We start from the raw sequence: 26,482 nt of genomic DNA on the forward strand, positions 1-26,482 counted from the left end.
ATCCCTTTAAGATAACCTATGTGTGTGTATATATATTTTGTGTTTGTTTTTGTTTTCTGAGACAGGGTTTCTCTGTGTAGCTTTGCGCCTTTCCTGGATCTCGCTCTATAGACCTGGATGGCCTTGAACTCACAGAGATCCACCTGCCTCTGTCTCCCGAGTGCTGGGATTAAAGGCACCACCACCACCACCCAGCCTATGTATATATTTTTAACTATCAACCCTTTTGTTATAAGTTCTAAGTTAACTTTCTGTTACAGATTTTAGATTTTTAATCATACCCAATAAACTTGCAAATAAGAGAGTATAGAAAGTTTACATAATAGTCTTACAAATATGAGATAAAGTTTATACTTTAGCAAAAGTCTTAGAGCACTAAATAAAGCAATAGGGGCATGAGATGAGTAATCTCTGTTGGAAATAGTCTACAATTTTTATTTGTTTTAAAGCACATTGTACCTTTTCCAGGTCTGCTTTGTTTTGTTCTACTTTCCCTGTCAGTGTCAGTGGCCTGCCTGACACAGGACAGAGATTAGAAAACATTTAAACAAGCATGCTTGTATCAAGAGGACCATAACCGAACTCCAGAGATAGTTTTTTAGTAAAGTAGAAGAACATAAGACAATATTGCAATATTAGCCATATCTAAAGAATACTTGCATCCCTGCAAAATTTGAATCTGTTGACCAAGGGAAGGACTAGGGAAGCAGAGAACAAAGAAATCAGAGATAAGAGATTCTGAACACAGACCAGAAACAGTAGGGGGCAGCAGGCAGCAGATCCGGAAGCTGAGAAACAGAGCAAGCAGCTTTAGGGGAAGGTGAAGAGAGACAAGTTGTCAGCCACACATGGAGACAGAGTGAGCCAAGAGTCAGAGCAGCTAGCTAGTGAGGAAGCAGCTAGGAGCAGCTTGGAGGCCCAGAAGACAACAGAGCAGACAACTCTGTGGTGACACCAGAGTATCAGAGAGAGCATCTCTGAGGTTTGGTTTCCCATGTCTGCCTGTAACTAGAACAGATTATTGGGGATACAGAAGTACATGCAAGTGACAGAGACAACAAAAATGAAACCAGCAAATACAGGACAAAGATTGGTAGCCACTATGACAAACCAGATCCAGAGGATGTGCAGCAGCGTCCCAGCCCTGACCCTGGACTTGGGAATTCTTACAGTGTGTCCAGCTTTTTCCACAAGTCTCGTTGGTGCCCCTGACCAGACCAGAAACCCAAAGCCTAGGTTTAATTTTAAACCTCAAATGTAGGTTTATCTTACCTTGAGGGGTTCCAAATATAGATGCACAAGTATACTCCTTCAAAAAAGTTTTAGTTCCCTTTGGTGAGATGCAGTCAATTCCCAGGACTGAGGAATGTCATCTTGGTGGCCTCCCCTAGGACTGTCAACCCTTACAGTTGCCTAGGAGGAGCCCAAACTCAAGGGTCAGGGGTCTTCTTCTTAGTAATTCCACTGGAGCCTCTAAATGTTATGGGGTACCTGATAGGAAATCACAACATATCCACACGGTTGAGCTTTCCCGGTGGACTGCCTAGTTATTTCTGCTTCAAAATAGCCATTTACAGGTCAGAACATCTTGTGTGGCTAGGACTCCCTGGCTTTACAAGGTTGTGTGAAGCACACACGGCCATGCAATCTACACGCATGCGTGGAGTAGCCACATGTGGTCTTGTCTGCATGCGTGGCTCACTCTTTAAAAAGCTGGTGCCATTTTGCACAGGTCTCTTCTCCTCTACCCTCCTCTTCTCTCTCTCCTATTTCTCCTCTCTCTCCTCTCCTCCTCTCCTCCTCTCCTCCTCTCCTCCTCTCCTCCTCTCCTTCTCTCCTCCTCTCCTCTCCTCTCCTCACTCACGTGTGTGCTTCACACAGGCCTGTCACCTCTATCCTCTATCCTATATTAATAAACATCTCTTCTGTGGATTTGTTGTGTTCAGGACGTGTTCCTCGCGGGGTAAAAGCGCCTTTAATAACTAACATTGGTGCCGTGACTCAGATTCGAACCGAGGTTGCTGTGGCCACAACGCAGAGTACTAACCACTATACAATCACTATCCATTAGCCTGGTCACACGAATCCGCATGCAACACCGCTACTGATTGGTGAGTTTTCCCCTTTTTGGCTAGCATAAACGGTTTCCTGAATCCGTGAGAATGACCGTTGAGCATCCGGTGCCTCACTGGTTATTCATGAGACCGGGGGAACCCCCGGCCATGTTCTTTACTGGCTACAGCCGGCCCCCATCGTGGGCCCAGATTTCCAGCCACCTCCCACGTCTGCAGCTTGAGATATCTTTTGAAAAGGAAAGGACCACCACTGTAGGGTGCGTCTTGGGGCTGTGTGAAGCCGGCACATTCTTCATGCCTGATGGGGCGGCTAGGCGTTGAGGGCTCCCAGGGAGTCCTTGCCTCACACAGCAGGGCCCCCGCTTATCAGCTGATGAGCTGATAAGGCAGCTTGTGCCCGAGTAGATCCAAGTTCGATCTCTGGGGATGCCCAAAATTGGAGCTCTGGGTCGCAGTTTTGTTTTTGTTTTTTTTTTAATTTTTGTTTTTGCCTCTCCGCTGCAGACATGGGAAATAAGGCTTCCAACCCGATCCCTTAGGCTGCCTTCTTGAGGCTTTACTTAAAGATTCCTAAGCTTATCCGTCTCTGTTCTGAGAGATGACCCAAGTATGCTTTAAAAAAAATAACAAAAAAATACCAATCTTTTACGGGAGTTATCTAATTCTGGCCAGCGAACAGGCAAATGGAAAGAGTTGCTCTTTATCTTAGCTGTCAATAAAGCTCTAGAGAGGTAACCATGGCTTATGATTCTTCCACCAACCAGCACGCACCTCCAGCTGGCCACCGTGGGTGGTGGCCAGCCATGAGAAGCGTGGCTTTCCACTATTGATACCGCCACAATTTTTTTTACAGTGAGTCTGTTGTTCTAATGGCTGAAATCTGAGCTATATGTTTGCGATGGACAATCCCGGGGGTTGTCCAGGCTGTGCTGGCAATGGCAGGCACATTTTTGCTCCTGAGGAGAAGGAGCAAGAATGGTGTCTGGGGTCTACCAGGTGGACCCACGGCAGTGCAGTCACAGATGTTCCCATCCCTTGACGAAGTGGGGGGGGGGGGACTTGAGCTGATCTTAGATCTTACTTCATCCTCGGGACGCCTGAGTTGAAGTCTGATCCTGGTTTGTTATTTTAATTTTTTATTTTCCACTCAGTTACAGGCATGGGACAGAGGGCAGATACTACCCACTTACATTGGCGGATGGGTCGGGTACCAGTAAATCTGGCCATTTAACAGCTTTGCGGTACTGGTAAACCTGACCACATAACAGCGTGGCAGGTACTTCAGCCAGCAAATGGGAAAATAAGAGTTGCTTCATCTCCAACCTTTTTGCTAAAGCTCTAAACCCTTTCTTTCCTTTCCCACTAAGGTGTCTGCCAAGTGTAACCTTTTCTGTCTGACCTCCACACCGGAGGTGGGCGGGCTCAAATGTGCGGGCTTGGGTGGTTTCTAAGACCCTAACTTACAGTAACTCCACCCACTCATTCTCAAACTGCCTTGAGAACCACAGATGGGTCTAAAAGCAGCTGAGATCTAAACAATCAAGTTTACAATAATCAGGATGGCTCCTAAGCCCCCCCCCCAAAAAAAATCAGCTTATAGCCTCAGGCAAGTCTTCCAAAGGATTGGTTTACAGTCTGCCTACTGGCAGATCTTCCAAAAGCTGTCCTTAAGCCACCAGTCATCAGGAAAAAATCCAGGACACAGAGTAAAATCCATCTCTTGTTCCCAGCTAAAAGTTAAGTATCTGGAGAGCAAGGCTCCTGACCCCACGGGCAAAAGAGTCATCTGTGGCGTTTAAGGTGTACCAGGAAAGAGAAGCCAGGAAACAAAATTGCCAAATGCTGGCACTCGCTGACTCCTGAAAGCTGTTGGGTCCCTGTTTTAAGTGAAAAAGGCCACGGGCTAGCGAATGCCCTGCCCATCAACAGCCTTGTCCTTGTGCTGCCTAGAAAGACAACCAGTCAGCTGACTGTCGCCAGGCGCCAAGACGCATGGGTACATCAAGCTAAGACCTCCAGCATTTGGGTATATTAGATATTTCATAAACCTTAAAATGACAATTGTTTTATATAAAACAATTTTTCTTTGAGTCATTTCATTAAGCTATAAAATTTAGTGTTATATACATAGATTTTGTTAAGAGTTTCCTTCTAAAATAGATTCTAGATAGGTGAGAGCTGTGGTTTTGTGTCAATAATATCAATACTCCATGGTCTTAATAATTGAGAAGACCACAAATTCCATGTGAATTTGTGTTACTGTATTTTGTTTGGAATAATAGGAACTTTTTCTTGTAATTATTTACTTAGATTAGATTATGCACAAAGAAAAGCCAAAAAAAGTCCAGTTGTCTACTTTTTTGATTGTGTTTATTTTTCACTAATAATTATTTTGAATTCTCAGAATTTTAATTCAACAACTAATAATTATAAAATCCACTATTATAATAAACTAATGAATTTTATTTTGAGGTTTAAGTTTTGGGTCTGAGTTTTAAGACATCCAATTTTAATGTCAAATATTTTGAGATCTATTTGGATCTGAATTTCATGTTGTTTGTGTCATTTATATTAAATTTAGCTCTAAATGTTTTGAGAACTCAGAAAGATTTTAGCAATCTCATTACAACCCATCCTCTTTCTTGTAAACACAACTCAGAGTGGTGGCTGGGCCAGAGTTTCATTGTCACCTTGGTTCAACAGTGGTGTAGTGTCAAGGGATGGACATTCATGGGAAACAGTGTAACTTCACAATTCCCTGCAGGCATTAATTGACTCTTTGGGATTTATACTTCTGATGCGACAGTTAAGGAAGTCAGTTCCTTATTTCTAAAATCTTCATTTGGTTTCAGATAAGACCTCTCCCTGGATACACTGAAAGATCAGGCTTTGACCTTCTGGCTACAAACAAGTATTTACTGCCCTCAGGGTTCTCTCCTCTGTAGCAGAATCAGCTATAGGCACTGTTAGAGCTCTCAAGAACACCAGTACCAGTCAGGGTCAACAACACTGGTGAAGGATTGAAAGGTAAGGCAACAGTGGGCATGTGAACAGACTTAAGATGTGAGTAAATAGGCTTCAGGCATTACTTGAGCATTAGATAATGTTCTATATAAGAATAATAGGCTCAGAATAGGAAAATTCTATTCAGTGCTAGGGAACAGGCACTACTTTTTCCTTACAACACAGACTTTGAACCTAGAAGGAAGAACTTACCCACAGAACAAAAAGGAACTTCATTTCCTAACCCTCCAGAATGAAGAAATTAAGCCAGAAATTTGTACTTTCAGTACAAATTTTACTGTTATATGATTTTTTTGTTTTTTAAATCCAGCCATAGTTTTTAAGGAAGTTCTTTGTAAATAATGTGTGGACTTGTTTTCCTGGACCTATCTCTCAGCAAAATAGGATGGTTTACTTTAGTTTACTGACACTGTTACAATGCTACAAATTAGGATTAGGATTAGTTGAGAAGCCCTGGAGACAAGCCGACTTCTCCAAATTTTCATGATGAAGCTTATTTCTACCCCAATACTTTTCTGCAAGAGTTACACTTGTAGAACATGAGCCATTGAGAGCCAAACTGTTGAAACTGCAGAGGACTTTATTCAGCTTTTGCCACAGCTTATTAGGAAGGCTCTCTCATTAGCTATGGGAGTGTGGAAAACAAAACAAAGATGGTAATGTTGGAGGAGACAAAGAATTCAGTTAACAAAAGAAATTTAAATCCTAGGTCCTTCAGTAACTATGTAACAAATGGAAGATTTAATTATTCCAAAGAAAGATTGGAAATCTGCAATTAAGGCCTTCTAAGAGTCATAGGTATTGATGAATTATAGTTTATTGTTTAAAAAATGAACAAATGTAGCACTCATTAGTATAATATATTAATTGGAAAAATAAGCCATTTAATGATTTGTAAAATACAGGCCAGGTTTCTCTAAAAGAGCGTAAACAAGTGTAGTGATTAAAACCTATGCTAGAATTTAAATACCATATTACTGATTGTCAGGTCCAAAGGGAACCCCAAAATGACAGTCTTGACTCAGCTTAAGCTGGACTATAGAAGGACTCCTGGTGGAGATAGAAAAGCTCACATGCAACATTCCTCAGGAACCTGTGAAACTGGCTTCTCACTTACCAGAAAGAGTCAGTTCCACTGGCATTTACCTATGTTTACATATCAAAGGCCATGCTAGCCTCCAGACTCCTTTGTACAGGTTATGCATTTCAAAGTGCAAGCTAGAGTCCTAGCCTTTCCTTCTTCTTCCTCCATCCTAAACTTCCAGTCTGTTCCAGTTCACAGGCTTCTCTTCTCTCAGCATGATTTTTCTGTGCCAGTTTCTCTAGCACCAGCCATGGCCAGTCCGGTTCTTTTTTCTCTGTTCGGGACTCTTCCAGATGCTTCTGGCTGTTCTTTCTCCCTTACCTACAATAAAAACTTTCCCTTAATCATGGAGCAGACATTTCAGTGGTTTCTTTACTATGTCCTTGCTTATACTTATTTTCCTAGAGAAAAGACCACTTGTAGCCTAGGTAATTCTCTACCTTACAATATAAATATATCCTTTCCTTTGTCTTTCCTACAAGCTCTTCCATGCTCCTGGATGTACTCACTGGATTCTGCTTTATGAAGAACCAACCTGCCTCCATTTTAGGCTTAAAGCCTATCTTATAATAAAAACAAACTAGGTTCATTTATGCTTATGATTAAACAAACCTGTGTTTCTCAAGGATTGGTCTTTGCCCTACCTGTAACCTTAACTACAAATGGTTTGTACTGCACAAAAGAATCATGTTTTAGTTTAAAAACCTTAACCATCTTGTAACCATACCATTATTTCAATAGGGTTGTTGTGGTTACCTTGTTATAACTACCTGTTTGCTAACAATGACCACCTTACATGTCTTTGTTTCTGGAGGTCCTTAGGACTAACTTATAATGTTTTGCTCTTGTAATCCTGCCTGTTTTGCCCAACCAATCTCTAATTTGGAAACCCCCATCCCTGAACTTCCTCATATCCAAGGCTGAACTCTTTAACCTCACCTTAGGCGGAGGCAGCCCATGTGCGTGAATAAAAAAGCTTGTTTGAATTAATTTGTTGCTTTAATTAACTTGGCTGTGATGACTTTGGTAAGTGGTCTTTCTCTTCCCATCTTATAGCTTTACATTTTTCTCCTGTAAAATATATCTCTAGCACACATTTTAGTACTCTCTCATCCAGACTCCCAGTTTTATTAGCTTTATCACTTCATTAATACAAATACATTAATTTGAACATAATCTATGGCTTTTAAATTTTTTTCTATTTACATTATGTTTCTAACATTAAAAAAACTGGCATGTAAGTAAATATATTAGAAAACAAAGTTATTCCTTTTTGTAGGCACATTTAATTGAGGTACAATACATATCTCAATTCATAAGTATTATTAATAACTTCTGAATTTGATGTTTCTTCCTCTTCTTTCATCTATGTTTAAGATTATTAAAACTGCAATTGTGATTCCTAGTACCACATAAGTAGAAATTTTTTGCAAATAAAACAAAATGTAAATCATTTACTTGCTGTTATCGGACTTGGGAAACACAAAATGCACTACAATTCAGATTCCCACTATCCACTCTCAATAAGCCAAATTAAAAGTGGAACGCAAGGAAACATACACAAGTCAGTGTTCAGAATTCTGAAGTGAGATCAAAATTTTTCTTTTTTTTAAAAATTTTTTTAATTGATTTTACATACCAACCATAGATCCCCTCTCATCCCTCCTCCCACTCCCCTCAACTCACACCCAAAATTTTCATAGAGGGCCAAGGATATGCACATTTAAGCAGTCCAGGTAAAGGTGTAGTCTCTCCACCATTGATTCATCAGTATACGGGCTTCAATTTCATCCTATAAGATAGTTTAATGAGTTGTTAGAACTATGTGAAATGTCTATGTGGAATACAAGTTGCCTCTCAGCTGGCACCATTTCCTTTCAAAGCATGACATTTCCAAGGAAATTCCCATTTCTTGGGATCCATTGTTCAATAGTCTGATAGAGTAAGAGACACTAGTGTGTCTTTATAATATCTTCATTTCTCCTGGATGGTTATATTATCACATAAGCAGAAACTATTAGAAAATACTGAAAACAAATATTAAATAATTTATTTATTATCAAAGACCATTTGTTGAGTGGAAATCATTTTCCCTCACTCAATTAGCAATTGGTCATCTGTTATTCTAGGATGAATGAGAACTTGATTTGTTTTCTATAAAAATACAAATATCTACATGGAATATAAAATTATTTCATATTTTCTTTTGGTATCATTTTATTGTGAAAATTTCAAACTTACAGAACAATTATAAAAAGAACAAATAACACTATCTCATAAGTGAACTGATCCTTAGTGTACATTTTTCTGGGAAAGTTTTGTTATTTCACATACTTATTGTCTACCAACTCAAAAGCTATCTATTTTTTTCTCTCTATATCATCTATCTCTCTATTTATTTATCATCTATCTATTTATCTACCTATCATCTCTCTCTATTTATCATCCATCTATTTATCATTTATCTATCTATATCTATCATCTATCTATCATTTATCTATCTGTATCTATCTATTATCTATTTATCCTCTCTCATCTATCATCTATCACCTATCATTTATCTATCTATATCTATTTATCTATCATCTCTCTATCATCTATCTATCTATCTATCTATCTATCTATCTATCTATCATCTATCTATCCCTTTATCATCATCTATCTATATCTACCTATGATCTATCATCTCTCTTTATCTATCTATCCATTTATCATCTATTTATCATTTATCTATCATCTATCAACCTATTTATCTATCAACCTATCTATCATCTATCTATCTATCTATCTATCTATCTGTATCTATCATATACCTATCTATATCTAACATCTATCAATATAACACCTATCTATATATAAATTATCCATCATTTTTTTCTGGACCATTGGGCCATTGATTAAACATGCAAGCATTTCCCTCCCACTGGATTTCTTGATGGTTCTTTCCAAGAACAACATAATTATTTATGTAAACTCTATATAGTTCAAATGTTAATCAATTTAAAATGGGCAAAATTATCAGTGAGTATTCAAATTTTTTTTGATTCTCTGAACAGTTTGTGCTAATTATTCAAGTGTGTGATCATCTAGACATCAGCTTTTAAAATCTATTTACCCAATTCCTCAATCTTAATTGCTATAATAACTGACATTTTTGTAGAGTACAGGCAAACAATTTTGTGTTCATTTGATTCTTTCACATGTTTCTTCATAACAAGAATTCAGTTGTGTCTTGTGGTGGTAGTGACACTTCAGTGGCATGATGTTTCAAAATATCGCATCAGCGGTCATGCAGTACTTGTGTCATCACTAGTAAGCTGACAGTATGTGATTATGGAGGTGTCAACAAGATTTCTGTACTAGAAAATTTACCTTGTGATTAACAAGTAATTTATAAAGGGATACTTTAGAAAATGTAAATAACCTATTTCTCAGCAAAAATATCAACTACTTTTGTATCCATTTAGGTTGTCTAACAGTCATTCATTTTATACTTTGAGGTTAGGCTTCTAGCAAATGGGACACTTTTGTCTTCACTTACTGATTTTTTTTTTTTGGTTTCATAGCATATGAGTTTGATGATGCTTTATGTTCTTCAGTCAACAACTGTAATTATTCCCTTTAACACTCAAATTTTCTTATAAGTGAAGATAAAATAAAAGAAGATGTAAATTAGTATGGAAAAAATCAACGCAAGTTCTGAAGGGTACTTCATTCTTCTGGGTTTTTCTAAATGGCCTCACCTGGAGGTAGTACTCTTTGTGGTGATCTTGATATTCTACTTGGCAACACTGACAGGTAACTTCTTCATCATCATCCTATCACACTTAGACTCCCACCTGCACACACCCATGTACTTCTTTCTGTCAAATCTCTCAGCTCTGGATATCTGCTACACCACTAGTTCTGTTCCTCAGCTGCTATTCAACCTCTGGAGTCCAGAGAAAACGATATCTTATGCTGGTTGTATGCTCCAACTCTACTTTGTTCTTGCTCTGGGTACCACAGAATGTGTTCTTTTAGTGGTCATGTCCTATGACCGCTATGCAGCTGTGTGCAAACCCTTGCATTATTCTGTTCTCATGAATCCTCGTTTCTGTCACATGCTAGCAGCAGCCTCCTGGGTATGTGGCTTTATGGACTCAGCACTTCATTCTCTCTTCACTTTCTGGGTACCTTTGTGTGGACATCACAAAGTGGATCACTTCTTTTGTGAAGTCCCAGCACTGCTTCAGTTATCCTGTGTTGATACTCGAGCTAATGAGATGACTCTACTGGTTGCAAGCTCTATTTTTGTTTTAATCCCACTCATTCTCATTTTCACTTCCTATGGTGCTATTGCTCAAGCTGTCCTAAGGATGCATGCAAACACAGGATTTCAGAAAGCATTTGGGACATGTGGAGCCCACCTTATGGTTGTATGCCTCTTCTTCATTCCAGCCATGTGCATTTACCTTCAGCCTCCAACAGAAAATTCTCAAGATCAAGCCAAGTTCATTGCCCTCTTCTACACTGTTGTCACACCTAGCCTGAACCCTCTCATCTATACCCTAAGAAACAAGGATGTCAGAGGAGCAGTAAGGAGGCTAATGGGTCAGTAGTATCTTGAGTACTAGTGACATTAGCAGTGTGATGCTACATCTCTTCCCTAAGGTTTTCCAGTCCACCCATTGCCCAATCACCTTTCCATTCAAGTAGTGTGACTTGTTTATATGCTTTCACAGACTCATGCAGTATTATAGTGGATATAAATAAACCTTATCTGACTAAGAGAACTTTTGTTGAACATAGCCTTGTTAAAAGTCAGATTTAAAAAGCAGCAGTTTTGTCCTCAGATAACTGTTATGAATGCAAATCTGTTCAGTCTGATACATGATTTGTTGTATTTGTTGAGGAAAGATATATATATATATATATTAATTCCTAATGAAATAAGATATTATAATTTAAAATCTTTATAATATATCTTTTAATCTTTTACTTTCTGTACAGAACATTTTTTTTGTGTTGTGCCTTTTGCTTAAGGCACAATTAAATGTCTGATACATTCTTTCCCCTTTACAAATATCCTTTGAGATATTATAACATATATGGTATTGAATATCAGGCACATTTATACAATTGTCTCCTTAAACATATGAATAGTCTTCATGTAACCTTCAACAGTAATCAAAGCTCTCTTAATGATGAACACATAAAGCAGTGACATGAATAGTATGTTATTTTTCATAATTTTAAATTATTAAGTTGTTAAGTAAAAATATTAAAGGATTAATTAAATTAAAGTAAGAAGATTATGTTTGTTGTCTATGTATAAACTGTCGTTCAGTGACAAAATTTGGGTATGAAAAAGCTGGTTCTAGGGGCCCATTGTTAATGTTAACTTTCTGAAGCTCTGAGGTATCTGATTGACTAATCTAGAGATAGTTACTGAATTAATATATGCATGACATACATGAGAAAATTTTCAGAAGCAACTGAAAATAAAGTTTGAAATCAACATTTTCTTAGGAAAGAACAGAGCTTCTGTACATTGAGGTACCAACTTCTTTAATCTATGTAGTAGTTTGAATAAGAATGGTCCTCAAAGGCCCCTATATTTAAGTGCTTGGTCATCAAGGAGTGGCACTATTTTAAAAGGATTAAGGAATGTGTATTTGCTTGAGTAGGTATAGCATTGTTGGAGGAAGTTGTCACTAGGGGTGCATTTTGAGGTTTCAAAAGTCAAAGCCAAACCCAATGACTTTCTCCTCCTTCTGCTCATGGATCTGGGTGTAGAACTCTCACCTCCTTCTCCAGCTCCATGTCTATTTTAGAGCCACTGTGCTCCCTACTGTGAAGATAATGAAATAAAACTCAATGAAATAAAACTCTGAAATAATCCCCAATTAAATGCTTTGTTTTATGAGTTGACATGGTTAGAGTGTTTCATTACAGCAATAGAAACTGTAACTAAGACAAGTTGGTACTAGGAACTGGAGTATTCCTGTGACAGGCCTGATCAGGCTGTTGGAGGAATATAGACTTTGGGATTTGGATTTAGAAAAGTAGCTGGATGGTTTAAGCAAGGCTTAATGGACCATCCTAGGAAGGGTATGAAAGACAGTGTGGAGGAAGGCAATTTGAACTGTGGGGGCTCAGCTCAAGAAGTTTCAGAGGGGAAGACCTATGCACTATTATTGTGGGTTTGTTTTGTTTTATTGTTTTTTGTTTTTGTTTTTTTTTTAGTAAAGAATGTGGCTGCTTTCTGCCCTTGTCCAAAAAAGTATTCCTGAGGCTAAGTTTAAGAGTTTTATGTTAATGGTTTTGGCAGAGGAGATTTCAAGACAGCCTAGTATTGATTCTGTCATATGGTTATTAGTGGTCACTATTATGCAGTCATATAAGTCTATAAGGAAAAGGAGCGAGCTATGAAAGGAAAAATACAGAATGTATAATTTGAGGAGAAAAGGTACACCTGGAAGTATAATGGAGCTAAGTTCAGTGCTCAAGAAGGTAAAAATCTCAAAGAAAAGCCAGATATTAAATAGAATAAAGGGAGTGGTGACCTCAGGGAAAGACCCCACCTAACTAAGTTTCCAACTTGTGAAAAAGTATTAAAGAAAAGCTTAAGCAGTGAAGGAAATGATCATCAACAGAAAACTGATGCAGATGTAACTGAACCAGGGGACCATTTCCAGCCCTGGCAAGCAGCAGAATTTGACAGCATAGACACACAGTTCTGGTTTTAGGGTTAAGAATACAAGAAAGGGGATATGGAATCTCCCTCCATGATTAAGGAAAGTTATTGAGGCTAGGTGTCTGCCATGGTGTCCCTGCATAGAGGCTCAGAGAGGCCATTGCATGAAGCTATGAAGGTGAAGTCTGGATTATGTTGGAGACCCAAAGATACTGAAGATCCCAGAGCTATGGGGTACCTGAGAAGAAAAGCTGCAGACCAGGTACAGAACCTGTCCAAGACAGACAAGAGTGTTGTAGTAAAAAAAGCTGGAAGCAGTTAAGTTCTGCTGAGTACTTTGACATCATACATGGAGATATGGAAATTGGAATTTGATCTGCTAGTTTTAGGTATTGCTTTGGCCCAGTATTTCCTCCCTGTGATCACTTACCTCCCTTTTAGAATGATAATGTATATTCTGTGCCATTGTATGCTGGAAGTATATAATCTGCTCTTTTGATTTTGATTTCACAGTGAAGAGTTTGCCTTGAGTCTCAGAGGGGACTCTGAACTTTGGACTTTTAAACAGTGTTGAGACTGATAAACTATGGGGACTTTTGAATTTGGACTGAATGTAGTTTTGCATTATGATATGGCTAGAAGCCTATGGGGCCAGGAAGTGGGATATGGTGGTTAAAATAAGAATGGCCCCCATATGCTCATATATTTGAATGCTTAGTCGTCAAAGAGTGGAACTATTTGAGAAGCATTAGAAGGTGTGTCTTTGTTGGAGTAGTTAGGACATTTTTGGAGTGAGTGTGTCACTAGAGGTAGATTTTGAGTTTTCAAAAGCCCAAGCTGGGCCCATTGACTCTCTCTTCCTGCTGTCTCTCTTCATGTAGCACACCATGTCTCCCTGTGTGCTGTAAAGCTTCCCACCCTGATTATAATGAACTAAGCCTCTGAGACCATAGGCAAGCCCCAATTTAAACTTCCTTCTATAAAAGTTTCCATGATCATGATGCTTCATCACAGCAACAGAAATCCTAAGACAGTATGTCAATTTCTCCTTGTTGTCCAGGTGGATGTGTCCCAATCTGTATTCACTTCATTTTTATCCTTTTACCTGTGAAACAAATACTATTAGTACATGCTCAATTCCCTCTCTAGATCACTCAGCAGTATAGGATTACCATCACAACTATGTCATCCAGGTAATTACAAGAACCCCTCCTTCCAGCCTAGACATACTCAGCCTCATTTTCTCATATTTTCTATCTCTCCTTTCTACATGAGTTATGGAGGGGATTTATTATAATACATTCTGGCAATATTATATGTCTATAAACACAATAAAGTTTTAAATGCAAATTATCATGTTAGAATTCTAAAACTACACTGTGGATAAATTTCATGAGAATTGTACAAAAAATCTTACTATAAACTAGTAGATTTCACAAATGTTAGTGAGTGAGTACTTTATCATTCTTTATATATAATAAAACAATATTCATTTTAGTTCTTTTGAAAAGTCATAGAATAATGCACATTCATTACTAAGTAATTTGTGGTTGTTTTCCAAAGAAAGGGTCTATGTTATGACTATAAACTGGAGGATTGCCAATTGGAGATTTTTTGTCACATATATCATTCATTTTACATTTGCTAGTAAATGTGCAAGGCCATATAATTTCTCTCTCTTTAGTCTTTCAAATTACCTATCATGTTTGCTCAGATACATCTGAATGTATCAGTTTTCCTCTGGGTTTTACAGATATGATTAAATTAAATATCTTGAGGTAGAGCCTAGGAATGTAAATGACTTCAGGAGGATGCAAAGGATGAGAAGATAGATTCTATCCTAAAGTCCAAAAAGTGCAGGCCTGTATCCAGTTTAATCCTCTGATCTCCAAAGTACAAGATGACATATTTTTTAGGTTTTGAACATTGGATTTTAGTGATTTGTTTTTAGAATGGTGACAAAGCTGACATTCTACTAAAAGAGTGAATAGATTTTTTTATGTGTGTATATATGAAAAATGGGAGTAGCTTTCCTTTTTACCTATGTATATGTGGATGTTTATGTTCTATATGCATTAATCAAGGCCAGAAACAGCATTAGCCTATGAATATTTTAGAGGAGGTGTGACATTTCCACTTAGCAAAACAAAAGAAAAGGGTTCTCTCCTAATACCTATGATTTCTCCAATAATGAACCTTTGACCAGGTCCATGCACTGGCATGAACTGCATCCTGTAGAGTAGGCTACAGGTACAATCAGAAGTAAGCTAGTTACACATATAACAGTAATTTCACTATTGTACTATTAAGTGCTTCTTGACAGGAAAGTTGATAGGAAAGTTGATATTTGTTTTAGTTAGGTTTCTATTTCTGCATGACCATGACAACTCTTAAAAAGAAAAAAAATTTAATTGGATGGCTTATAGCTCAGAGGCTCAGTCCATTATCATCATAGTCATATTTGGTGGTATGCAGGAAGACATGGTATTGGAGAAGGAGCTAAGAATTTTACATATTGATATGCAGGCAACAGTAAGTGGTCTCAGATACTGGGTGTGGCTTGAGCATATATGAGACCTCAAAATCCACCTTCACAGTGACATGCTTCCTCCAATAAGATCACACCTACTCCAACAAGGCCTCACCTTCTAATAGTGCCGCTCCTTTTGAGCACCATTTTCTTTCAAACCACCACATTCCACTCCCTGGCTCCAAAGGCTTATATCCATATCACAAAGCAAAAAAAACATTCAGTCCAACTTCAAAAGTCCCCATACTCTCATTTAACAGTCTCAAACTTATTTAAAAGTCTAAAGTTCAATGTCTCTTCTGAAATTCATGCAATCTCCTAACTGTAATCTCCTGGAAACTAAAAAACAAACAATAAAAAAAAAAAAAAACAGATCACATACAATCCAACATATAATGGCATAGAATATACATTACTGTTCTAAATCATAGGTAAGGGAGGATAGTGGGAAATAATGGACCAAAGCAAGACCAAACCATCTGGGTAAACTCCGAACTCTGAGTCTCCATGTCTGATATCAAAACACTCCTAGGCTCTCCAAATCATTTCAGCTGCAACATACTTCTTTCTCTTCAGCTGATTCTACTCCTTGTTAGCAGCTTTCCTTGGCAGATATCCCACAGCTCTGGCTGGTATCTCTAATGTCCTGGGGTCTGCAAGGCAAGCCAGGCTTCTCTTTCACAGCTTCATACATGGCATCTCAGGGCCTCAATTCAGGGACAACCCTGACACAAACCAATTTCTGCTGCTTATAGGGCCAGAATATGCTTCCTCATTCAATTACATCTTCCCTAACTTCTGGTTTTCATTGGATTCCTTCACTGCCTAAGCTTGGCAGTCCTAGAACTTGATCTGTAGACCAGCCTGTGCTCAAACACAGAGATCCACCAGCCTCTACCTCTGGAGTGCTGTGTACCACCACACCCTGCTCTAAACTTTCCTTTAATTCCTTTTTATAAGTTGGAAATTTAGCTGGGTGGGATCTTGCCCTGAGATCACCACTCCCTTTGTTCTATCTTTTAATCTGTTTATAGCCTTGAATACAGGACTTAGCTCCATCCCACTTCCTGATACTCCTTTTCTCTTCAAATTTTACATTTTATAATTTGCCCTGCTTAGTATGTTCCTTTTCATTGCACATCTTCATTAGAGTTAACACTAATAACCACATAACAGAGTCTATACTAGGTTGTTTTGAGATTTCCTCTGCCAACAGAAATAATCCAAATCTTTTCACTTAAGCCTCAGACAGATGCTTTAGATAAGGGTAAAAGGCAGCCATATCTTCAACAAAATATCACAAATGGGACTCTAGGTCACATACCAATATTCTTCTCCTCTGAAATCTCTTGATCCAGGCACTCACAGTTCAAATCACCCCCAGCATCTTCTTCCATGCTCCTATTAGGATGGTCAATTAAGTAGCACTTAAAGTGTTCAATTGCTTTTCTAATCATCAGTCACAAGATCCATATTCCTTCAAACAAAACCATGGTCAGGCGTATCACAGCAATACTGTAGTCTCTGGTACCAACTTCTGTGTTAGGGTTTCCATTGCTATGGAAAAACACTATGACCACAGCAACTCTTATAAAGGAAAACATTTAATTGAGTGGCTTACAATTGAGAGGGTTAGTCCATTATCATCATGATGAGGCATGGTGGCATGCAGGAAGACATGGTGTTAGAGAAGGAGTTGAGAGTTTTACATCTTGATATGCAGGCAACAAGAAGTAGTTTCAGATACTGGGAATGGCTTGAGCATATAGGAGATCTCAAAGCTTCTCTCTACAGTGACACACTTCTGACAACAAGGCCATACCTACTCCAACAAGGCCTCACCTTCTAACAGTGTCACACCCTTTGGAGGTCACTTTCTTTCAAATCACCAGAGTATTGTAGCATTCCAGGTCTAAAACTGGGAAGACCTTTCTACTCTAGATGCCTGAGAAGTAATTCCCAGCACTATTAAGGATAGATATCAGAAAGATAGCCCCAACTTCAATTCCAGAATACTTTCCCTTAACTCTGCAATGAAGGAATATGATGTCTTCAGCAGCCAAGTGAACATCCACTTTTGGTGAGCAACCAATAGCAATAGTATAGTTTTGTGTCATTTTGGGGTCCTCTAAAAACTTCATGGATGATAGCTCCAGGCACTGGGATTTTTATTTTATAACTTATAGCTTCTAAGACAGTATTATCCACCTATACTTTCTACCTCCATTCAATTGTTTTTAATTTTTTTAAATTTATTATATTTGTGTTTTAATTTTACACATCAGCCATGGGTTCCCCTGTCCTCCCCTCTCCTGCCCCCACCTCCCCTTAACCTCTCCCCTCCATTCCTATCTCCTCCAGGGCCAAGACAAATTTTTAAAGATTTTTTGTTGTTGTTTTTATAGATTGTAACAGTATCCAATGGGTTTAAGTCAATGAAAGATGATGTTTTATGGGTAAATTTGAATTACAATTTAAATTTTGTGATAATATGAAATTTCCTTCTAATATTTGCTTAGGTTAGACTATACCTATACAAGGAGAGATACTAGGAAGGTAAAGATCAATTCTCATTTTTCTCACATGTATTTCCTTTTTAACTACTCATAGTTATTTTGAATTTTGAATATATTAAGCAAAAATAGTTATGAAGTTATGCTTTTATAAATTATTTATTTTACGCTGTTTTAAGTTTTGTATGAAAATTAGAATAAAGTTTTGGAATATTCAATTTCAATGTTAGTTATTTTGAATTCCACTTGGATCTGACATTTATGTTAATTAGAGATATTCATTTTATTTTTGACAAATTTAGCTCTTAACAATTTGAGGATTCACAGAAGATTTCAGCAAACTCATGACAATCCATCATCTTTCCTGTAAACACAACTCAAAGTGTATTTTCTCAGTAGAGGTTTGGCCTGAGTTTCATTGTCATCTTAGTTCTATAGTGGTATGGTGTCAAGGCTAGGCCATTCCTGGGAAGTGGTCTAACTAGCACAAGTCCCTATAGGCATTAGTTGGCTCTTTGCGATTTAGACTCCTAATGATCCATTTAAAAAAATCAGGTCAGATTCTTATTTCTACAATGACAACTGGTTACTTTATGGGTTCCTCACATGATATACTATACATTAGACTATCTTCAGAGAAATACCAAGACAGTACAGGTCACCTACTGCCTATCTTGCATTTACTTATTTTTCACTATTCAGAACTATTTTGAATTTTGAAAATAATAATTAAGCAGTAAATAATTACCCTTCTATCTGTAAACAAATACTTTCTTAACTTTAGGTCTCTATGCTTGTTTAACCGTGATAATCACAGGGACTCAGACTCTGCTTTCCTACCATGATGTAGTAAGTAGGTCAGTACCAGGTACATGCATCTGTTTGTGCTAGTAACTTCAAAGAGTCCAACACTAGCCATCAGGTTATCCATACAAGTGAAGTTGGAAGAGATAAAGCAGCATATGGTAATGTGGATGGATTCATAATGGGCATGAATGAGGATGAAGCTCTACTTGAGTACTACATAAAAGTATGAAGTAAATGGTTCCCAGATGAGAAAATACCAGCTAATTATGGGGATAGGAATAGCCACCCTTTCCCATCTGTAATAATGAGAGGAGACTTTAACCCAAGCCCATATAAAGAAACTTTTAATAAGGTCTTTGTTATCTGCATTTTCAGTGAGAAGAAAATAAATGCCTCTACATTTTCTATTTTGTATCTATCTTTTTGTCCCATATCACATATGCCTTTTGAAAGCTACCTTTAGGAGAATGCAGAAGATGACTCATGCACAGACACCTCATAGCTGCCACTTGGTTCTAGTCAGTATTTAAAGTCAAAGAGAAGGGGAAACATTACCCACACTTGAGAGGAAGTAATTCCAGATTCTCATGCTGAACTATGTTCTACTCTAAGGAAATTAACAAGAACCTCTTGGAAAAATATCAACAACCATCAAATGATAGAGTCCTAACTAAAGGAAACTTTTTGATTTTTATAAGAATACTGTTATTTGTGGTACACTTGTGATTTTTAATATAAGTCATTTTTAAGTGTGCTAAGTGATTGTCCTAAGTGGTTACTGAGTAAAAGAAAATGATTGTTTGCATTGAGGATACTCTTTGGAGTTATGAGATTGGACTAACTTTTATTACAGGGACTAACTAAATGTTCTTAATTTTTCTACTGGACCACAATCAAGTATCCATTCTTGACATCCTTTATAAGAGCTACAGTTTGTGGGGAAAAGGGGCTGGCTGAAGAAACCAACCCTGACCCTGGAACCCAGAACCAGATCCCCTGGATGTGGGACCTGAGCCAGAGGGATAAACAATTTATCCCTAAACCCAGAGTCTAAGAAACGTGCCCTGACTCTGAAATCTGTACCAAAGAAACACTCTTGGTCCCTAAAATCAGAGCCAGTAAAAGAAATATGCCTAGGCTTTAAATTAGAGTCAAAAAGCTAAGAAAGGACAGTGAAAGAAACATAGTTTGGCTCTGAAATCAGGGCCATCTCTGCCTGGAACCCACAGAACTAACCAATCCCCAGCCAGAAAAAAGCTAACCAATTCCTGGTTGACTCTACCTCAAAAAGATCACATATAAACCACCCTGCCTATTCAGCTGAGGACTGTTCTTTCCACCCTGGTAAAGGCAGCTGCTCTTCTGGACTCCTTCATGAATAAATCTCTTTCTCAAAAAAGTTTTGGGCATGAAAATCTTCATTCACTGGCACAGAGAAGAAGATAGTTAAGATGTTCCATAGTGGACTGAGCAGTAAAAACCTTGCTGAGTGTCCCTTGGGGGACTGAGTAAGGGAGAGCTGAACAGAAGAGCCTTGCTGAGACATCACTCAGGGGGCTGAGCAAGGGGAGCTGAACAGAAGAACCTTGTTGAAATGTCCCTCAGAGTACTGAGCAAGGGGGAGCTGAAAAAGTAACAAGTGGAGAAGATTGCTACATTTCTGCAGGGGTTTTCACTTTTATAGAGTGAAGCAAAAGAAGCAACATCTTAGGCCAGAGAAGAAGCTGAGCTCTGCTAAGAAGCCCCCTTAAGTGAGGATTGCTATATCCTGCTGGGAGACCATTCCCATCGCACCAGGTCTAGCTTGACTCTGGAACAATCAGGATACCTTTCCCTGTTCAACTGTCCTAGCAGCAACTCTTCTGAGCAGTCAGAATACCTTCCCTTCCAGGGATGAGCTGTCACATTGCAGCTCCAGCTGTCAGAGCTGTCCTAGCAGCTCCAGGTGTCACCTGACTCCTCAAATAGTCAGGATACCTTTCCCCCAGAGTTACAACACAGTTACTTACATTTTGGTACTGAAACCTGGGATCACACCCATAGAATTGCAAAACTTACTTACATAGTTCAAGAAATTGTTATCTTTCAGTAAAAATGTAAAAATACAGATGGGATATAAAAATCATTTGAACTCTTTTTTGATAAAACTTTATTAGAGAACATATCAAAATTATAGAATAGTTAAAGTACATAAAACAACCATTTACCCTTTATCTATACTGAGCCTTATTTAGATTTATTTACTGAAAGCTTTGCTCTATTATCTGCTTATCATGTGTTTTTGTACCTATCCCTTCACCATGGATAAAATGTTCAAAATACCATGTTTGACATATTAAAAAATTAATAAAATATTTTCAAAAATGTATAAGTTCATACATATTAAAACTGTGTTTTGTAACATGAATCTTAAAAGGTCTTATAATAACAAACCCAGGCCAGGCAGTGGTAGAGTACACCTTTAATCCCAGCACTCAGGAGGCAGAAGCAGACAGATCTCTGTGAGTTTGAGGCCAGCCTGGGCTACAGAGTGAGTTCCAGGAAAGGCACCAAAGCTACACAGAGAAACCCTATCTCGAAAAACCAATTAATTAATTAATTTACTTATTAAAATAAAAAACCTAGAGCCAGACATTGGGGTGAATGCTGAAAGATCAGAGAAGCAGAACAGCCAGCCACTAGCTTACCTCTACAAATTCCTCAGACTCAAGAGAGAAGTTCCTCTTTCCTTGTGCCTTATATGCCTTTCTGTGTCCTGTCACATTACATCATTGGATTAAAGGCTTGTGTCACCACTGCCTGGTTCTGTTTCTCTCCTGTAGCCCAGTGTGACCTTGACCTCACAAGGATACAGATGGATTTCTGCCTTCCAAGTGATAAGATTAAAGGTGTGTGCAACCACTGCCTGATCTCTATGTCTAATTTAGTGGATGGCTCTGTCCTCTGATCTCCAGGCAAACTTTATTGGGGTACATAATATATCACCACATTTCCTCTTTTTTGTCCAAATTAATAAAAAAAGATTATGACTAATATAAGAAAAACTTATTATACAGTAAATACAATAAGTATCCACAATGTATACAAGCAATAACTACATCAACAATGTGTAGTCCATTTGCAGTTGACAAATTCAGAGAAAATACTTCATTATCTAGCCTATCTTTGTGAATCCAAAGGATTGTAACTAACTTGTCATCTCTACTAATTTTCATTATACATAAACATAATATACACAACTTATAGCAAGCCTATAGCCAACATCAAACTGAATGGAGAGAAATGCAAGCAATTCCACTAAAATCAAGAACAAGACAATGACGTCCACTCTCTTCTTATTCAATACAGCTTCTGAAGTTTTGGCATTATAAATAAGACAACTGAAGGAGATCAAGGGTATACAAGTTGGAAAGGAAAAAAATCAAAGTATTATTATTTGCAGATGATGTGATAGTATACATAGTGACTCTCAAAAAATTATATCAGGGATTTCCTACAACTGCTAAACACTTCCAGCAAAGCAATTGGATACATGATTAACTGAAAATACATAAGTATCCCTCCTATAAACAAATGCCAAACAAACTGAGAATGAAATCAGAGTAATAATGCCTTTCACAATAGCCTCAAAAATATAAAATATCTTGAGGTAACCAACCAAGCAAGTAAAAGATTTATATGGTAAAAACTTAGTCTTTGAAAAAAGAAATGGAAGAAGACAAGAGAAGACAGGAAGATCTCCCATGCTCATGGACTGGTAAAATTAACATATAAAAATGGCTATCCTGTCAAAAGCAATCTACAGATTCAATACATTCCCCACCAAAGTTCCAATGCAACTCTTTACAAACCTAGAAAGGATAATACTCAATTTCATACATGAAAACTAAAAAACACAAAAGCAATATAGCTAAAACTATTCTGACAAGTAAAATAACGGCTTGAGGTATCCCTGATTTCAAGTTGTATTACAATATATAGTAGTAAAAACCACATGGTACTGGCATAAAAACAGACATGTTTATTAATAGACATAAACTGAAGACCCAGACATAAATTCAAATACATATAGACACCTGATTTTTTATGAAGAAGTGAGAAATACACAAGAAGAAAGATAGCATCTTCAACAAATGGTGCTGGTCAAATTGGATGTCTGCATGTAGAAGATCCATACTTATCACCCAGCACAAAACTCAAGTCCAAATGGATCAAAGAGCTCAACAAAAAAACAGATGCACTGAACCTGATGGAAGAGAAAGTGGGGAATGACCTTTTTTTTTCTTTTTAAAAATGTATTATATTTGTGTTTTAATTTTACACATCAGCCATGGGTTCCCCTGTCCTCCCCCCTCCCACCCACAACCCCACCTTTCCCCCAGCCCCTCCCCTCCATTCCCATCTCCTCCAGGGCAAAGACTCCACAGGGGATTCATTTAAACCTGGAGGATTCAGTACAGGAAGGTCCAATGCCCTCCTTCCAGGCTGAGAAAAGTGTCCCTGCATAAGACAAAGGTTCCAAACATCCAGCTCATGCACTAAGGACAGGGCTGGGTCTCATGCCTGGATGCCTCCCAAACAGTTCTAGCTATTCTATTGTCGCAATTATCCAGAGGGCCTGCTCCAGCTGGAGGCTCTCACAGCTTTTGGTTCATAATTCATGTGCTTCTATTCATTTGGCTATTTTTCCCTGTGTTCTTCCAATCTTGGTCTCAACAATTAACACTATTACAGTCCTTCCTCTCTTTCAACTATTGGACTCCTGGAGCTCCACCTGGGGCCTGGCCGAGGATCTCTGCATCCACTTCCATCACTTATTGGATGAGAGTTCCAGCATGACCGTTAGGGTGTTTGGCTATCTGATCACCACATTAGGTCAGATCAGGCTTTCTTTCAACCATTTCCAGCAGTCTACAGAGGATGTATCATTGTGGATTTCTGGGAGCCTCTCTAGCACTCTGCCTATTCCTGTTCTCATGTGGTCATCATTTATCATGATCTGTTATTCCTTGTTCTCCCTTTCTGCTCTTGATACAGCTGAGATCTCCTGCTCCCCTAAGGTTTTTTCCCTTGAACATTGACCTTCATTACTCCCACTGTCATCCAGGTAGTTCATGTAGATCTCATCCATTTCTCTGTCATTGGGTGATCCCTGTGTCTTTCTTAGGGTCCCATTTTCTAGGTAGCCTCCCTGGAGTTGTGTAGCAGACTAGTCATCTTTGTTTTACACCTGGTATCCTCCTATGAGTGAGTACATACCATGTTTGTCCTTCTGAGTCTGGGTTACCTTACTCAGGATGACTTTTTTCTAGATCCATCCATTTGCCTGCAAACCTCATGATGTCATTGTTTTTCTCTGCTGAGTAGCACTCCATTGTGTATATGTACCACATTTTCTTTATCCGTTCTTCAGTTGAAGGGCATCTAGGTTGTTTCCAGGTTCTGGCTATTACAAACAATGCTGATATGAACATAGCTCAGCAAATGCCCTTTTGGTATGATTGAGCATTCCTTGGGTATATGCCCAAGAGTGCTACAGCTGGGTCTTGGGGGAGAATGATTCCCAATTTTCTAAGGAAGCACCATATTGATTTTCAAAGTGGCTGTACAAGCTTGCATTCCCACCAGCAGTGGAGGAGAGTTCCCCTTGCTCCACATCCTCTCCAGCATAAGCTGTCTTCTGTGTTTTTGATCTTAGCCACTCTGACAGGTGTAAGGTGGTATCTCAGAGTCATTTTGATTTGTATTTCCTGGATAATTAGGGATGTTGAGCAATTCCTTAAATGTCTTTCAACCATTTGAACTTCCTCTGTTAAGAATTCTCTGTTTAGTTCTATAGCCCATTTCTTAATTGGACTGTTGGGCATTTTGATGTCTAATTTCTTGTGTTCTTTATATATTCTGGATATCAGCCCTCTGTCAGATGTGGGATTGGTGAAGACCTTTTCCCATTGTGTAGGCTGTTGCTTTGTCTTGTTGATCATGACCTTTACTCTACAAAAGCTTCTCAGTTTCAACAGGTCCCATTGATTGATTGTTTCTCTCAGTGTCTGTGCTACTGGTGTTATATTTAGAAAATGATCCCCTATGCCAATGCATTCAAGACTACTTCCTACTTTCTCTTCTATCAGGTTCAGAGTAACTGGATTTATGTTGAGGTCTTTGATCCACTTGGACTTAAGATTTGTGCACGGTGACAGATATGGATCTATTTGCAGCCTTCTACACATTGACATCCAGTTATTCCAGTTCCATTTGTTGAAGATGCTTTCTTTTTTCCATTGTACATTTTTGGCTTCTTTTTAAAAAATTATATGTTCATAGGTGTGTGGGTTAATGTCAGAGTCTTCAATTTGATTCCATTGGTCCACATGTCAGTTTCTAATGCCAGTACCAAGCTGTTTTTATTACTGTAGCTGGATAGTAGAGCTTGAGGTTGGGGATTGTGATGCCTCCAGAGGTTGTTTTATTGTACAGGATTCTTTGGGCTATCCTGGCTTTTTGGTTTTCCATATGAAGTTGAGTATTATTCTTTCCAGTTCTATGAAATATAGTGTTGATAATTTGATGGGGATTGCATTGAATCTGTAGATTGCTTTTGATAAGATCACCATTTTTACTATGTTAATCCTGCCTATCCATGATCATGGGAGATCTTTCCATTTTCTGACATCTTCAATTTCGTTTTTCAGGGACTTAAAGTTCTTGTCATATAGGTCCTTCACATGCTTAGTTAGAGAAACCCCAAGGAATTTTATATCATTTGTAGCTATTGTAAAGGGTGATGTATCTCTGATTTCCTTCTCAGCCTGTTTGTCTATTGTACATAGGAGGGCTACTGATTTTTTTGAGTTGACCTTGTATCCTGCTATGTTGCTAAAGGTGTTTATAAGCTGTATCAGTTCCTTGGTTGAATTTTTGGGGTCACCCATGTATACTATCATGTCATCTTCAAATGGGGAAAGCTTGACTTCTTCCTTTCCAATTTGTATCCCCTTAATCTCCTTATGTTGTCTTATTGCTCTAGCTAGAACTTCAAGTACTATATTGAACAAGTATGGGGAGAGGGGACAGCCTTGCTTTGTTCCTGAGTTTAGTGGTATTGCTTTGAGTTTCTCTCCATTTAATTTGATGTTGGCTGTTGGCTTACTGTAAATTGCCTTTATTATGTTTAGGTATGTTCCCTGTATTCCTGATTGCTCCAAGACTTTTATCATGAAGGGGTGTTGGGTTTTGTCAAATGCCTTTTCTGCATCTAGTGAGATGATCATGTGGTTTTTTTCTTTGAGTTTGTTTATATGGTGTATTACATTGAAGAACTTTCATATGTTGTATTTCCCTTGCACCCCTGGGATGAAGCCTACTTGATCATGGTGGATAATTGTTTTGATGTGTTCTTGGAGTGTGTTTGCCAGTATTTTATTGAGTATTTTTGCATCAATGTTCATGAGGGACATTGGTCTGTAGTTCTCTTTCTTTCTTTCATCTTTGTTTGGTTTAGGAATCAGGGTAATTGTAGCCTCATGGAAGGACTTTGGTAATATTCTTTCTGCTTCTATTGTGTGGAACAATTTAAAGAGTATTGGTATTAAGTCTTCTTTGAAGATCTGGTAGAATTCTGCCCTGAAACAATCTGGTCCTGGGCTTTTTTTGGTTGGGAGACTTTTAATGACTGATTCTATTTCCTTAGGGGTTATTGAACTATTTAAATGCTTTATCTGGTCTTGATTTAACTTAGGTATGTGGTACCTATCCAGAAAATTATCCATT

At 38.2% G+C, this 26,482-nt stretch overlaps 1 protein-coding gene across 1 annotated transcript; it reads left to right on the forward strand.

Annotated features, from left to right (window-relative positions):
* Nucleotides 1-9,860: 9,860 nt before the first annotated feature.
* On the forward strand, nt 9,861-10,784 carry LOC118576044 (olfactory receptor 2J3-like). The gene has a single exon (XM_036176453.1). The coding sequence runs from the start codon at nt 9,861-9,863 to the stop codon at nt 10,782-10,784; it is 924 nt and encodes a 307-aa protein (XP_036032346.1).
* Nucleotides 10,785-26,482: the final 15,698 nt, after the last annotated feature.

This window comes from Onychomys torridus, unplaced genomic scaffold (genome assembly GCF_903995425.1).
Source record: "Onychomys torridus unplaced genomic scaffold, mOncTor1.1, whole genome shotgun sequence".
In the NCBI taxonomy this organism is placed as follows: domain Eukaryota; kingdom Metazoa; phylum Chordata; class Mammalia; order Rodentia; family Cricetidae; genus Onychomys; species Onychomys torridus.